The following is a 12,412-nucleotide window of genomic DNA, read 5'->3' on the forward strand; positions in this document are numbered from 1 at the left end:
AGGTAGGGAGGTCCTTGGGACACAGAGGCAGTTCAGGGGTGTAAAAACAGGCTGAGTTTACACCTCAGTTGAGTAGAAGTCAAACAGCTGTCACCCAGAATCCCAGCTTCAGTGCTGGGGTCGGGCATCTCTTTCTCTCTAGCACAATATTACTTTTCTGCCTCCTCTGGAAGTGAATGGTCACAGGAGAGGAGTATTTGGGTTTCCTGCTGTGTGGACTTGCCCAGCTGGCAGTAAAGAGGCCCAATGTTTAGAGGGGCCAAGTACCTATCGCTGCCGTTGGGCCAAGCAAGAAGCACAGGAGTCCAGCAGCTGGGGATTCTGCTGAGCCACAGGCACTCAATACCAGCCTCCTGCATTAGACAACCTCTTTCTGAAAAGGTGCTTAACCACAGATTAACTCAGTGGCCACTTGAGAGCAGAAAGCCCACGACCTGCAAATAAAGTGCAATATTTATTTCCCTTCTGGCAAGGAGTACAAGAATCTATCAATCCCAGTACGTGTTCAAGGCTAGGCTGCATGGCGTGTTGATCAACTTGGTCTAGTGGCAGGGGGATTGGAATTATACGGTCCTCAAGGTCCCTTCCAACCTAAAACACTTCATGATTCTGTAATTCTATGACGATAATCATTCTCATCACAAAAAGCTTTTACATATCAGAAATCCCCTTTAGTAGTCTGTTTTCCATATTAAATACGCCAATTCTTAAATGTTTCCTCATTTGTTTTATGGACTTTTGACTATGGTCAAGATGACCTTCACATTTTGGGTGATTTGAGTGCCTTGAAGAGCTGCAGTAATACCCCAACTGGGGCATTACAGAGCTGCAAAGAACAATACACGGAAATCATTCCCTCCCATGACTTACGGATGACACTCCCATTAATGCCTTTTAGAATAAGATTGCTTTTTCCTTTACCAGGCTGCCGCCCTGTGCTGCCAGTTCAGTCGACGTTCTGCCTCCCCTCCTGCCATCGCCCCCTTTTGTCAGTCATTTCTGGCCTTGTATCGCTGCTTTTGTTTCCCTTTCTCTGCTTCTCTTCTACCGTGCTTGTGAATAATGATGCACTTTGCACTTTTTCCACCTTATTTTCTCATTTCAGGTCCTGCTCAAGATCAAAGAAGCCAAAAAGCGACCCCCTCCACCCTCACCCAAGAGACGGCTGCGTCGGACCAGCACCCGCCGCTCTGGCTATGCCTTCTCTCATCAGCACGGCTTTGGAGCACTCATTATGTCTGGCAGAAACATGCGGCCAAAATCACCTTTCGCCACAACAGGAACATTTTCACCAAACAGTGACAAATATAAACACAAAGGATTGTAAAAGAAAAAAAAAGAAAAGGACAATACTCCCCCCCCCAAAAAAAAAAAATAGGAAAGCAAACCAAAGTAAAGGGCTGTGGCTGCCCAGAGTTCTGCCTTCCAGGCTACGAAATCAAGGACTTGGGCCTTTCCTGTCACCCATATGTATCTTCTGATTCCAGCTTCTTTTCCAAAGATGTATGCTGCTGCTGGGGAAGGTGGGCAGGGTGAATTGGAGCATGGAGTTGTATGGTGTCCCAGAAGGCCTCCATGGAACAAGAGAGAATGTGCTGCAGGAGGCATATCCACTCCCCAAGATTGCTCATAACGCTATTTTTTCCCTCCCTTTAACTACATACCTCAGAGGAAAGAGAAGTCCAGTCTGAGGGAAAGGCTGAATTGGCAATGCCTTTCTCATTCTTGTGCCTTTGTTTCTCGTCATGAATCCACTCTGGACCATATTACTGGGGTGACAGTATCGACCCCAGGTGTGCCTTAGGTCCAGTCACACAACCCCCAAATCCACAATCTTTGTAATATGTGTAATCTTGTAGCCTTTTGACTGTAATCCACTTTCTCAGGAGATGGCCAGTGCCCAAAGAGCACCCTCATCCCACATCTGTGATCAGGAACTGCTGCAAGCTCAGACAAACCCTTACTTGGTCAAGGGACAAGGAGTTGACACTCGTCAGCCTGCGCTGTTTTATCTGCATTGCAAATCTGTTCCTGTAAAAGATCATTGTCCTCAGAGCCCTCTCAAGTTTTGTAACTGGGCACCAGCCACTTAATTTAAACTTAAAATAAAAGAGCAGAAGATGCCCAGACTCCCATATGGACCAAGTAATAAAATCTGGCCCTGAGAAGCCCATGCCATGGTTAGGGCTCAGCTGAGCTGCCAGCTCCAGGTGTCTCCGCCACCATAACAGACTGAGATGCACATGCATCTGGCTTGATGGTGATTACACAAGCAGTATTGAAAGCAGAAATGCTGTTTCATGGCTAGCACCTGAAATAGCCTTTACTCCACTGGTGCTGTGTTTCAGTGTAAGGGATGAAGTTCCCTGGTGGCTCCCTCACCCTCCATGATGAGCGGTTTGGTCAAGATTCAGAGGAACTTAGTGAGGCCTTAAGAGCTGCTGCAGTGTTTCTCTGCTCTGTGCTGGCTCACATTTTATTTGGGGCTGGGTTGTCTGTCAAACATGGGTGGCAGAGAGCTGAAAAGCCTACCAGTCTGACTACCAGCAGAGGGACCTAAAATGCACAGACACAGCCAGAGTCATGGTGATCTTGAGGGAGTGGGATTTGCTCACTGTTTTGTTTCACCAGCTCCATGATCAGCAAGGTTACTGGGTGGAAGGCCAGCGTGGCAGTGTGAGAGTTTGTCCTGCCAGCACTGCTGAGCTGTCTAAATGCAGCTTTTTTTTGTGCAGAGGACTAAGCAACTTGTGGGTTGGGATTTTTTTTTCAGCTCCTTCATACAATTTTAGACTCCTTTCTTGTTTTGAATTGTTTGTTTTTTGGGTTTTTTTTGTGCAGGAATCCTCTGATATTTATGGGGAGCTCTCTGCCATGAGCTTCTGAGCTGTCAGTGGTGGCAACCTATGATGGCAACAGGCCAGCTAATGCCCCCGTTTCATCTGGTCTGCATGGAACACCTTGCTGCCTGTGATCACAGTTTCAGCAGATTGTTTAAACTCTAATAGAAGGTTTCATCTCCCTGGGTTTAACTGAGCACAGAAAAAGCCCCAGTCTGTTGCACCTGCTGCTCGGGAAGGCTTGTTGCAAACTGTGGTATTAAATTTCAGCATGGCCAGTGCAAAACTGGAGCTGAGACTGGATCTAGGCTTCAGTGTCCAGGAGCTGCTTGCTAGGGAGGGAGCAAATTCTAATCTGGTGATCTCCCCTGCAAGGAAACACCTAAGTAAAGTGAGAGTCTGCACTCTGTCTGAGGAAACCGCTGTGATAGTGAGTGCTTGTCGCCTCCCTCTGATTTACCATTCACTTTGCAGAGACAATCACAGCTTTCTGATGAGGATTATGTCTTTCACAGTCAGCCTCCCTAGGGTTAGAGGAAAAAGGAGAATTTGTGCAGATAAACAGACATCCCCATGATACCCAGACTGGTCTGTGGTCTGAGAGTTTTATCAAAGCTGTTCCTAGCATGTGATGCAGCAGAATATATTGCAGAGCAGCAGAGGCAGACCTTGTGTAGACAGAGCAAGGAAACTCTGACACTGTGCCTCTCTTCTCACATGGTTTACGTGCAAAGCACTCACCTCCTGGCTAAAAGGGGATTTGAAAATGTTGGATACGACATGCAGGGGATAATAAAGCTGTTGGTGAGCTTGCACCAGACACAATTATTTCTGTATTTTGACACAATCAGCATTTGAAACACATCAGCTGGCAGTGATGTCTGTTCTGCATCACTCCTGATTTTGTAATATAATTGTTTTTGGTTTTGTTTTTTTTAAATAAAAAGAGAATATTGGGATGATAGATTCCATGGCACTCTGTTAATTGATCTGAACAGTTTATAACCAGAAGTGCATGTTAACTCTTGGACTTCCTAAAGCGGGAGGACGGTCTGTGGGACGACGGATCTGAGACGACAATGCTTTTTTCATCCGGTATCCTGATGCGGGAAACGGTCAAATTCCCAAAATTTTCCATCCTAGCTGGGATGTTTTAAGAGGAAACTTAAAGGAAACGTCAGACATCCTTAGGCGGAGGACACAGTGGGGGCGGGCAGCGTCGAGAGCCCGCCCCGTCAACCGGCTGTAAACAGCGGAGCGATGCGGGCGATCGGTAAGGGACGGCGGGGCGGGGGCGGGGGATGGGGGCTTGTCCGTGGACGAGGGGTGGTCTGTATTTCTCATGTGCGCGGTGCTCTGCTTGGTCCCCAGGAGAAGGTGAAACCTTGTGTCATCATCTCCGTGCGATGTATAAAACCAATAATCTATAGGTTTTTATGAAGCCCTCATTTTTATGATAGGTCAAAAAAATTAATTCCTGAAATAGGGTTTGGGTTTTGTTTTCACCCTCTACCTTTTTATTCTCATTATTCCATCATATAAATATTTATAGTTTGAACACTGGTCTGCTGTTGTGCCTGTACTTACCACTCTGCTGGGCTGCAGTTTAGGGATCGAGAATGATTATGTTTTGATGGTGGTGGGACTCTGGAATAGGTCGCCCAGAGAAGCTGTGGATGCCCCATCCCTGGAAATGTTCAAGGCCAGGCTGGATGGAGCTCTGAGCAACCTGGGGTAGTGGAAGGTGTCCCCGCCCTTGGCAGGGGGTTTGGAACAAGATGATCTCTAAGGTTCCTTCCAACCCAAACCATTCTGTGATTCTTTGATAACTGGTGATAATATGATTACGCTGTATCTGAGGAGAGCTGAGAACATCTTCTCTCTCCCCTGAATCCACAGGATGACACAGAGCAACCTCTGCCCCTAATACTGTGGGGCATCAGATGCTTTCAGGCAGAGACACCTCAAGGGTGTTTTCCATTGCTAACTACAATACCTGGATTCTTTCTATGCTGCCTGGTAGCTCTCCCTGAATCGGTGTGCATCCATACAACTCTTTCCCACTGACCTGTAGCCTGGAAGTCATTATGCATGAGCAGCTCTTAGGAAATGGGAGGGCAGAGGAGCACTGCATTCCTTGCCCTAGGTTCTCCAAGTGGAGTGATCCTCAGCAAGGTCTTCTGGATGAAAGGAGACATCTCACTAGTGCCTCATGCTAATTACTAGCTGGAACAAAAATAGGAGCATAAAGATATCTGTGGGCATAAGCACTGTATCCTGTAACCCCATCAGACCACTGATAAACTTCATCCTAAACCCAGCTATTCCAGCTGGAAAGCTTCCTGTTCTGATGGTTGATTTTTCTCCCCCTCTAATTTTCAACCTAAATGTGTTCACAGTGCATTTATTCTCTTGTTGTCGTGCCAGCATTATCCTTTTGCTTCAGCAGTTTTGTTTGTCTCCAGTGATATATTTAGACAGCAATCCTATCCTCTCTCTGCCTACATTTGGCTAGGCTAAACAAGCCAGGTTCTTAAGTTTCTTCTTGTTTGATAGGTTTTCTGTTTCTCTCAGGGCCTTTCTGCACCTGTTTGTTTGAGTTTATAATTTTTCAATGCGGCTGACCAGATTTTTTTTTTTTTGCGTGATGCTTTGTTATCATGCCTGTACAATAGCTCTGGTATTTCACTGAATTGTCTAGGCTGCATTTGCTTTTCTTATGGCATCATCATCTCAGTGATCCCCAACACAGCTCCAGTGGTTATTTTTCCTCATTTTATTGTGAATATGCACAATTGTTAGCTAAATTGGGTTAGCTATGTAAATACCTCTCCTCTCTCACTGTCTCATGCCTGACAACATGGGGTGGAGCTGAAATCATCACAGCATAAGTCTGCGCATGTTGATGCTTTAAACTGGTGCCTTGTCCTCAGGGGCAAGCTTTTTCCATGAGGGCTGGCAGGGGCTTTTTGCTGCATCTGCTTATGTGTTGGTTGATGTAACTATGCTGGAATGAGGAGCTGTCATTTGTCCTGGTAATAAGTCGGGGGGGGGGGGGGGCTGAGTTCCCAGCCTCAGCTCCCAGACGTCTCTGTCCCTGTCCCTGTGATAGGGGTCTGTGCTGCTGCAGGGCTCATGTGATGGAAGGCTCAGCAGAAGGGCACAGAGCCCCTCAGCCTGAGCTTGACCTCTGAAGTGCTTCTGGCCATATCTGCAGCTCAGCTACTCCTTGGGTTTTCCAGAGCTAGTCTTCTGCAGCCCTACTTTTTGTAATTCACTTAGAAGGCAGAGAGTGTTTTTTCTCTTCCTGGCAATGTCGAGAAACCACCTCTCTCTCTCTCCTCTTCCTCGCAGCTTGAAGGGAAGCGGTTTCCGTACCCCCTGTCTCTTTCTCCAGCCTGCCTCTCCAGCTGGGTGGAGCTGGCTGTACTGAGCTGTCAGCTCCTGCTTTTCCACACGGAGCCGAGCCCTCTGCCAGACTTTTCAGCTATAAATGGATCTGGCCTTTTCCAAACCACCCCCCTCCCCGACACCAGGAGATGTTGTGGGATGCAAGAGCTGGGCCAGGCTTCCTCTGAATTAGGAAAACATATGATCCAACTGCTGGCTTTCTGTAAATTCTCTGGAAGCATCGCGCCTGGCTTTGGGGGAGCTGTGTGTGCCCTGGTGAGGGCTGTGCTGCCGAGCTGGTTGTGTGCACTGCTGTTCCCAGACCTGAGAGCAAAGCCGGGGCAGACCTGTAGGTGCTATCCCCACGCATCAGCCCACAAACACAGCGCCGTCTGATCTGAGGGCTGTGTCTCCAGGGAAGGCCAATGTTTTTGTTACTGGCTGCATCCTGCTTCCACATCCGAATTAGGCACTTAAAAGAAGTGCCTGGCTTTTTTATGTAATGAACAACCCCGCTTGCCTCCCCTAATTTTGGGATTTATGGCAGAGATCCTGAGATCTTTTAAGCTTTATTGCATTCTTCCTCCCCTGAGAGGCAGGGAGGTTCAGCATCTCCTTGTTCACCAGGGAGCCAGGGCCTGAAGTATGCACACCAGGGTGACTCAGGGAGTCAGTAGCTGCCCTGGATTTTAAACTGAAGTCTTTTGTGTCATCAAGTGCTACCTCCATCAGCCCTGCGGGCATCCAGGCCATTCATTCCATGAAGAGTACAGGTCTGTATTTAGAAAACTAATTTGTACTCTCATGTTGAAAAATTGCAGTCTGAAAGTCTGCTAGTTTGTGTGCTTCATAGAAGCTGCTGGGCAAGGTTCCAGTCTGGTGACCTTTTGCTGGCAGCAGTGGGTTTGCATCCTTTGGGCTTAGACAGCAACACCTAGAGAGCAGCTGCTTCAGAGGCTTCCTTACCTCCTGGCAGTTGTCCCTCAGAAACCTTCAGGCTGTGGATAAGGATTCATAGAATATTCAGAAGATGCAAGCCTGGTTTATGGCTGCACAGTATTCTGCCCGCAGTTCTGCTTCTGGTTCAGTTTTTGCTGTGACAGCAGATGCTGTCTGACACATTTTCCTGTGCAGGATGCCTGGTATCCTCAGTTTTCTCTAGTCAGTGGCTTGGTTGTTTTGCCTTTTGGGTGGGTCTGTAGAGCTATTGACTGGGCAGTGTCATTGGGTGATACACAGGAATATATATTTTCTTTTTTTTAAAGTCAGCCGGAAGATGTAATATCCCAGACCAGGATATTACATAAGGGCTATGGTTCACTAAAACCTCATATCTGTCTTCCTTCTGGGGTTGTGGGCAATATTTTGCATGAAACAGGTGAGGGATAGATGAAGTGTTCCTTCACCCTTCCCCACTCCATCCCTGGCTTTTGAACTGGGAATATATGAAATGAAGATACTGTATGTAATTGTAGGTGCCTGATGCTCTTTCCTGTGGAAAGCTCTGCTGAAGCTGGGCCAGGCATTAGATCCTTCTGATTTGCCAGCTCAGCTTGGAGTGCTTCAGGTTAAACTTGGTTGTGAGGAGGTTTTCTGCTTGTTGTGTCCCTTCCAGATATTCAGGGGGGCTGGCTACCCCAGTTCTCTCTGGATTTATGTAATCTGCATTCCACGGAACACTTAATTCCCAGTTAAGTTCTTCACCAAGACCTGGACACATATCAGGTTTTTCAGAGGTTTATTGGCTCTAGGTATCTGTCCCTCTGATTCTGGAACATAAGGTTTTCATACTGGATTAAGGTTTTGATACTGATACCTTCTGCTCATCTGAAGCCAACAGTTTCTCCTCCTCATCATTCTTTTGTGTGCTTGCCTGGACTGGGAATCATGGTTTCCACAATTCACTTCCATTGTGCCTGGGAGTTGGTGTTTGCTGAGCATCTTTGTAGTCCTTCAGCATTGCCCTGGACTCTGCACTTCCAGCTGAGTCCTCCATGGAGCCGTGGATGGGACTGTCACTCAACAATGACAGGCTCTTTTAAGAATCCTTGGCAGAATGATGATGGCACTGAATCATATTTACAATTAAAGCTTTATTTTCTTAACAGGTTCCTGGTCACCAGGAACCATAGAATGGTTTGGGTTGGAAAGGACCTAAAAGATTATCTAGTTTCAACCCCTCCATGGTTGGGCAGGAATGCCACCCATTAGATCAAGTTGCTCAGGGCCCCATCCAGCCTGTTCTTGAACACATCCAGGGGACATCCAAAACTGCTCTTGGCTGCCTTCACAAGAGGAAGTTCAAGTTAGCTGATTTCACAATGGCTGGTTCAAACTGCACCAGGATCCTCCTTGAATGCCAGGGCAAGACACTGGTTCAGACACACATCCGTGAGTGCAGATTTGGTGTGCTGCAAATCTCATCCCAGGAACAGGATGTGGAGTGTGGCCATCCTGCTGCTGTTATGGTTGTGCTGCCATATACACTGCACTGAGACTGGCCCTGGCTAAGCTTTGGAGTATGTCTGCCTGTGCATGGCATGTGTCAGCACGAGTTCAGCTGCACATCACGAGCATTAGAGCTCCACAGTCCGCCGTGGGATATCCACTCAAACAGAGCATTCCTGGTCAGTGTGCTTGGAGCACGCCTTGTTAAATGCTGTGCTTTACAGGGCATCAGGTACCTGCAGTGCCTGATCCTGCAAGGATCCCTGTGAAACACATGCTATGAAACACATGCTATGAAACACATGCTATGAAATACATGCTATGAAACACATGCTATGAAACACACCTAGCTATGGTTTGGAAGATGTAGTGAAGACTGTAATTTTTCTGATGATTCTGAGGTAGTCAGGGTAGTTGGTTTGAAAACTGCCTGAAGAATTACAGGTGTATCTTGCAGAACTTTAGCATGATACAACAGAAAATGAGATTTCATGCTGATAAAATGCCGCATATAACAGTGATTTGTGAACAGTTTCTCACTACCCACAACAAGCCCTTTGGAGTCACTCTGGATTATTATCTGAGCATATCAGCTCAATGCTCAGCTGTAGCCAAAAAAGGTAGAACTCACGCTGAAAACAAAAAATGCTGATCTGTATTCTTGTATAATAGGTATTCAGTCATGTTGTGCCTGAATAGGTATTCAGTCATATTGTGCCTTGAGTTCCACATACCAGATGGTCACTCTGTCTAAAAAAAAAAGAGTGACATAGACCTAGACATGATAGAGAAAAGTGGAATGGGGATGATTAAGCTTCTGTGGGAAGAGAGATTAAACAAGAAAAAGTAGGTGACAGTGACAAAGAGTAAAGGCCTATAATGTAGTGTTCAGCAGGGAGAAGTTGAATAAGGAATGACCTTAATAAACTTTGCTATTTCTCACAGCACAGAGGAAGCACATCCAGCAAAATTATTTATTAGACTGGAGGTTAAGGAAGTCCTGTTTCAACACAGTTGATTTGTAGAACATGTTGCTATGAGATGGCATGAAGACTGAAAATACACACAGATTCCAAAAGGAACCAGACACCTCAATGGCAGAGATGTGTTTCAGTGTCTGTGAAATGTGATGGTCAGTGTGCGACCTCCAGCTCCAGAAATTCCTGATTGTTGCAGGCTGGAAGAATGCGTTTTTAGGAGAAATCACTCCATACTCTGTGATTTGTATATGCCAATGCCAAAATGTTGGGGATAGGGCAGTAGATCAGAAGAATTCTTGGAGTAACCCAATAAGGTGGTTCTGGTTACCAGAATGTGCTGAATCAGTGGGGTGAAAATGAACTGGTTTGGTTTTGAGCACTTCTGGTCTGATGGCTCTCCTGTGGGAGTTACACACAGGTCACTGCAGATTTTCTTATCACTTTTATTAGCAAATCTGGGAGGACTGTCAGGAGAAGGGGACTGGTGTAGACGTTGCCCACTGGCTCACAGGGTGTGCCAGTCCAATGATTACTGCTCTGCTAGGCAGGCGAGATGCCTGGCGTTAGCTGTCCAATCTGTCTTTGTTTCCCCTTGAATTCTGATTAGGATATGATTTATGTCCTGATGGAACAAAATCTGGACTCTTAGAGCCTCTTATTCATCACTGTGGGTGGTGGTGTTATCCATCGAAATGTCTCGTCCTACGGAAAGGGGAAAGAGCAGGCTATTGCAAATTCTATTGTGAATTCCTTTATCCTTTCCAAGTCCTCTGTTGCAATTTCCTTCACAGCCTAAATAGCAAAATGTCTCCAGTCTCCCTGCACTGAGAACTGTGAAAGTCTGGAACTGCACAGCTTTGAAGAGTCTTGTTTGCTCATAATGGAATGTCTTCGATACTCATTTTAGGAGCAGAAGTAGGACCCACTGTTATTTGCTGCTAATCCTTTTGAAAACTCACCGAATCAATGCTTCTGGGTTCTTTGAATTTTCTTTTGTGGAAACTGGCTGAGGTTATAGCAAAAGCAAAAAGCAGTAATGGGCATATGATTTTTGTCTGCCATTCAGCTTGCCTCATGGGGATTCTTCACTGCTTAAGCCTGAATGTGGTATTATAGTGAAATTTTGGGAACACTAGACTTAGAATCATAATTTTACTTCTTCCTTGTTCCTTGAACCCAAAACTACACACTCAGAAGCATTAGAATGTTTGTGCCTCTTTCAATGGAATGGATGAAGGGTTTAAAACCCCATTCCCCTCTCCCTGCAGAGAAGAAAAATGTCTCTTGGCAGCGTCAGGCTGTTTTTAAACGAGACAAATGCCCATGGTGCCTGTCTGCCAGAGCCCCCAGCCCCTACACCGCGTCCATTTTTAGCCCACTTCTCCACGCATCTATATCTGGCTACAATTCCTTGCTCTGGGAACGTGACCTCATCGTTGTTTTGGTATTTCCAGTGATTCAGCCTGGTCCGGGGCAGGGAGGAGTCATTCCTGGTGCAGGCTGACGGGTGTTTGTGCGTTTCTGGAATTCCAGAGCAGTGCAGCCTCAGCCCTTCCGCTGCTTTGACAGCTCGGCTGAGGCCGGGCTGGTGCGCCACATTCCTGCCTGGCAGATGGCCTGGGCACAGCTGGTAGAGGGACTACCTGCTTTTGGGGGTAGTGGAGATCCCTGTCTTTGCAGCATATCTGCTGTGGTGAGGGTGAAGAAAGCTGGGAGCAGTAGTTTGTGTGTCGAGGAAAACCACAAGGAGTCTCCACTTTATGGGTGGTAACAGAGACCTGCAGAATGCTTGTTCCTGTTTATGGGCTGCCAGCACCCCATGACGAAGTTAACTTTGCAACATATGCAGCAGCTTGGTAAGTGTTATGGCCCTTGTTTTGCAGGGGATGCAGGGGGGGGTGGAACTGAGGCACTGAGTAGGGAAGTGGCCTGCTTGAGGTTTACACATCTGAGCTGGAGGTTCCCCCATGCTGACAGAACAGACCACACTTGCTTCAGAACCACATGAACTCCCTGTTCTTTGTCAGTGGTTTCACCCAGAGGTCACCTGTGTGAGCTATATGCCTGTCTGACACAGGGCTTAGAGGCAGTGCCTGCTGTGGTATGAAATGTCCTGAAACAGCTCCTTTTTAGCCTCCCCCTAAGGTCTTTCAAGCCTTGTTTGATGGGCACTGATTAAAATCTACAAACCCTCTCTGATGCTGGTTCCAGTTGTAGTGCAGCAGAGGCAAAGCCTCCAAACCCTTTGACACTTTGCTGCTTTGCTGACCTAGTTCCTATCCCCCATCTTTCAGATTTGGTGTAAATCCAACTGCAGTACAGCTTGTAAATTACCCTGAAATGGCAGGGGAAAAGAATCCTAGCAGTAGGTACCAAAGACACTGAAATCGGGAGAGAGGGTAAGTCTCAAACATGTGGGGCCCATGAATGTGGGGAGAGGACCTGGACAACGGGAGTGGGCTCCTGCACCATGAGCTGATCTGACAGAGGGATGGAGCAAAGCTCCAGTCAGCCTTTCTCCCTGGTGTGGTGGGCTGCTGTGGCATTTGCAGCAGAGAAAGTGTGAGGCTGGGGCTATCCCAGGTGGGGCTGGAGCTGTCCCAGTTGGGGCGCAGGATGGAAAATCAGACAGGTTTGCATTTCTGCTATGCAAAATGCTGCGTATGGAGCTGTAGGAGCTGCTGAAGAGTGTGGAACTGGGGGGATCTCCCCTTGCTCCTGGTCACTTCTTCCCAGGCTTCCTGAGGGGAACCA

General features: G+C 47.1%; 2 protein-coding genes across 7 annotated transcripts in view; both read left to right on the plus strand.

Moving 5' to 3' along the window:
• LOC113957683 (phospholipid-transporting ATPase FetA-like) overlaps window positions 1–1,344 on the plus strand; it is a 93,379-nt gene extending 92,035 nt beyond the window's left edge. For all 5 annotated transcript variants that reach the window (XM_027665348.1, XM_027665352.1, XM_027665349.1 and 2 more), the window contains one exon: window positions 1,106–1,344. In XM_027665348.1, the coding sequence (XP_027521149.1) occupies window positions 1,106–1,327 (222 nt within the window). In that variant the 3' untranslated portion in view covers window positions 1,328–1,344. The remainder of the gene's footprint in view (window positions 1–1,105) is intronic.
• Window positions 184–12,412, plus strand: part of RUSC2 (RUN and SH3 domain containing 2) — a 61,635-nt gene continuing 49,406 nt past the window's right edge. Inside the window, exons 1-2 of one of the 2 annotated variants that reach the window (XM_027665343.1) lie at window positions 184–193; window positions 1,399–4,113. The gene's annotated coding sequence lies outside the window, so the exon portion shown is untranslated. Of the gene's footprint in view, window positions 194–1,398; window positions 4,114–11,146; window positions 11,515–12,412 lie in introns of those variants that run through there. The other variant, XM_027665342.1, reaches the window with a different exon arrangement.

Source organism: Corapipo altera, unplaced genomic scaffold, assembly GCF_003945725.1.
Source record: "Corapipo altera isolate COAL_440 unplaced genomic scaffold, ASM394572v1 61045, whole genome shotgun sequence".
Classification (NCBI taxonomy): Eukaryota; Metazoa; Chordata; class Aves; order Passeriformes; family Pipridae; genus Corapipo; species Corapipo altera.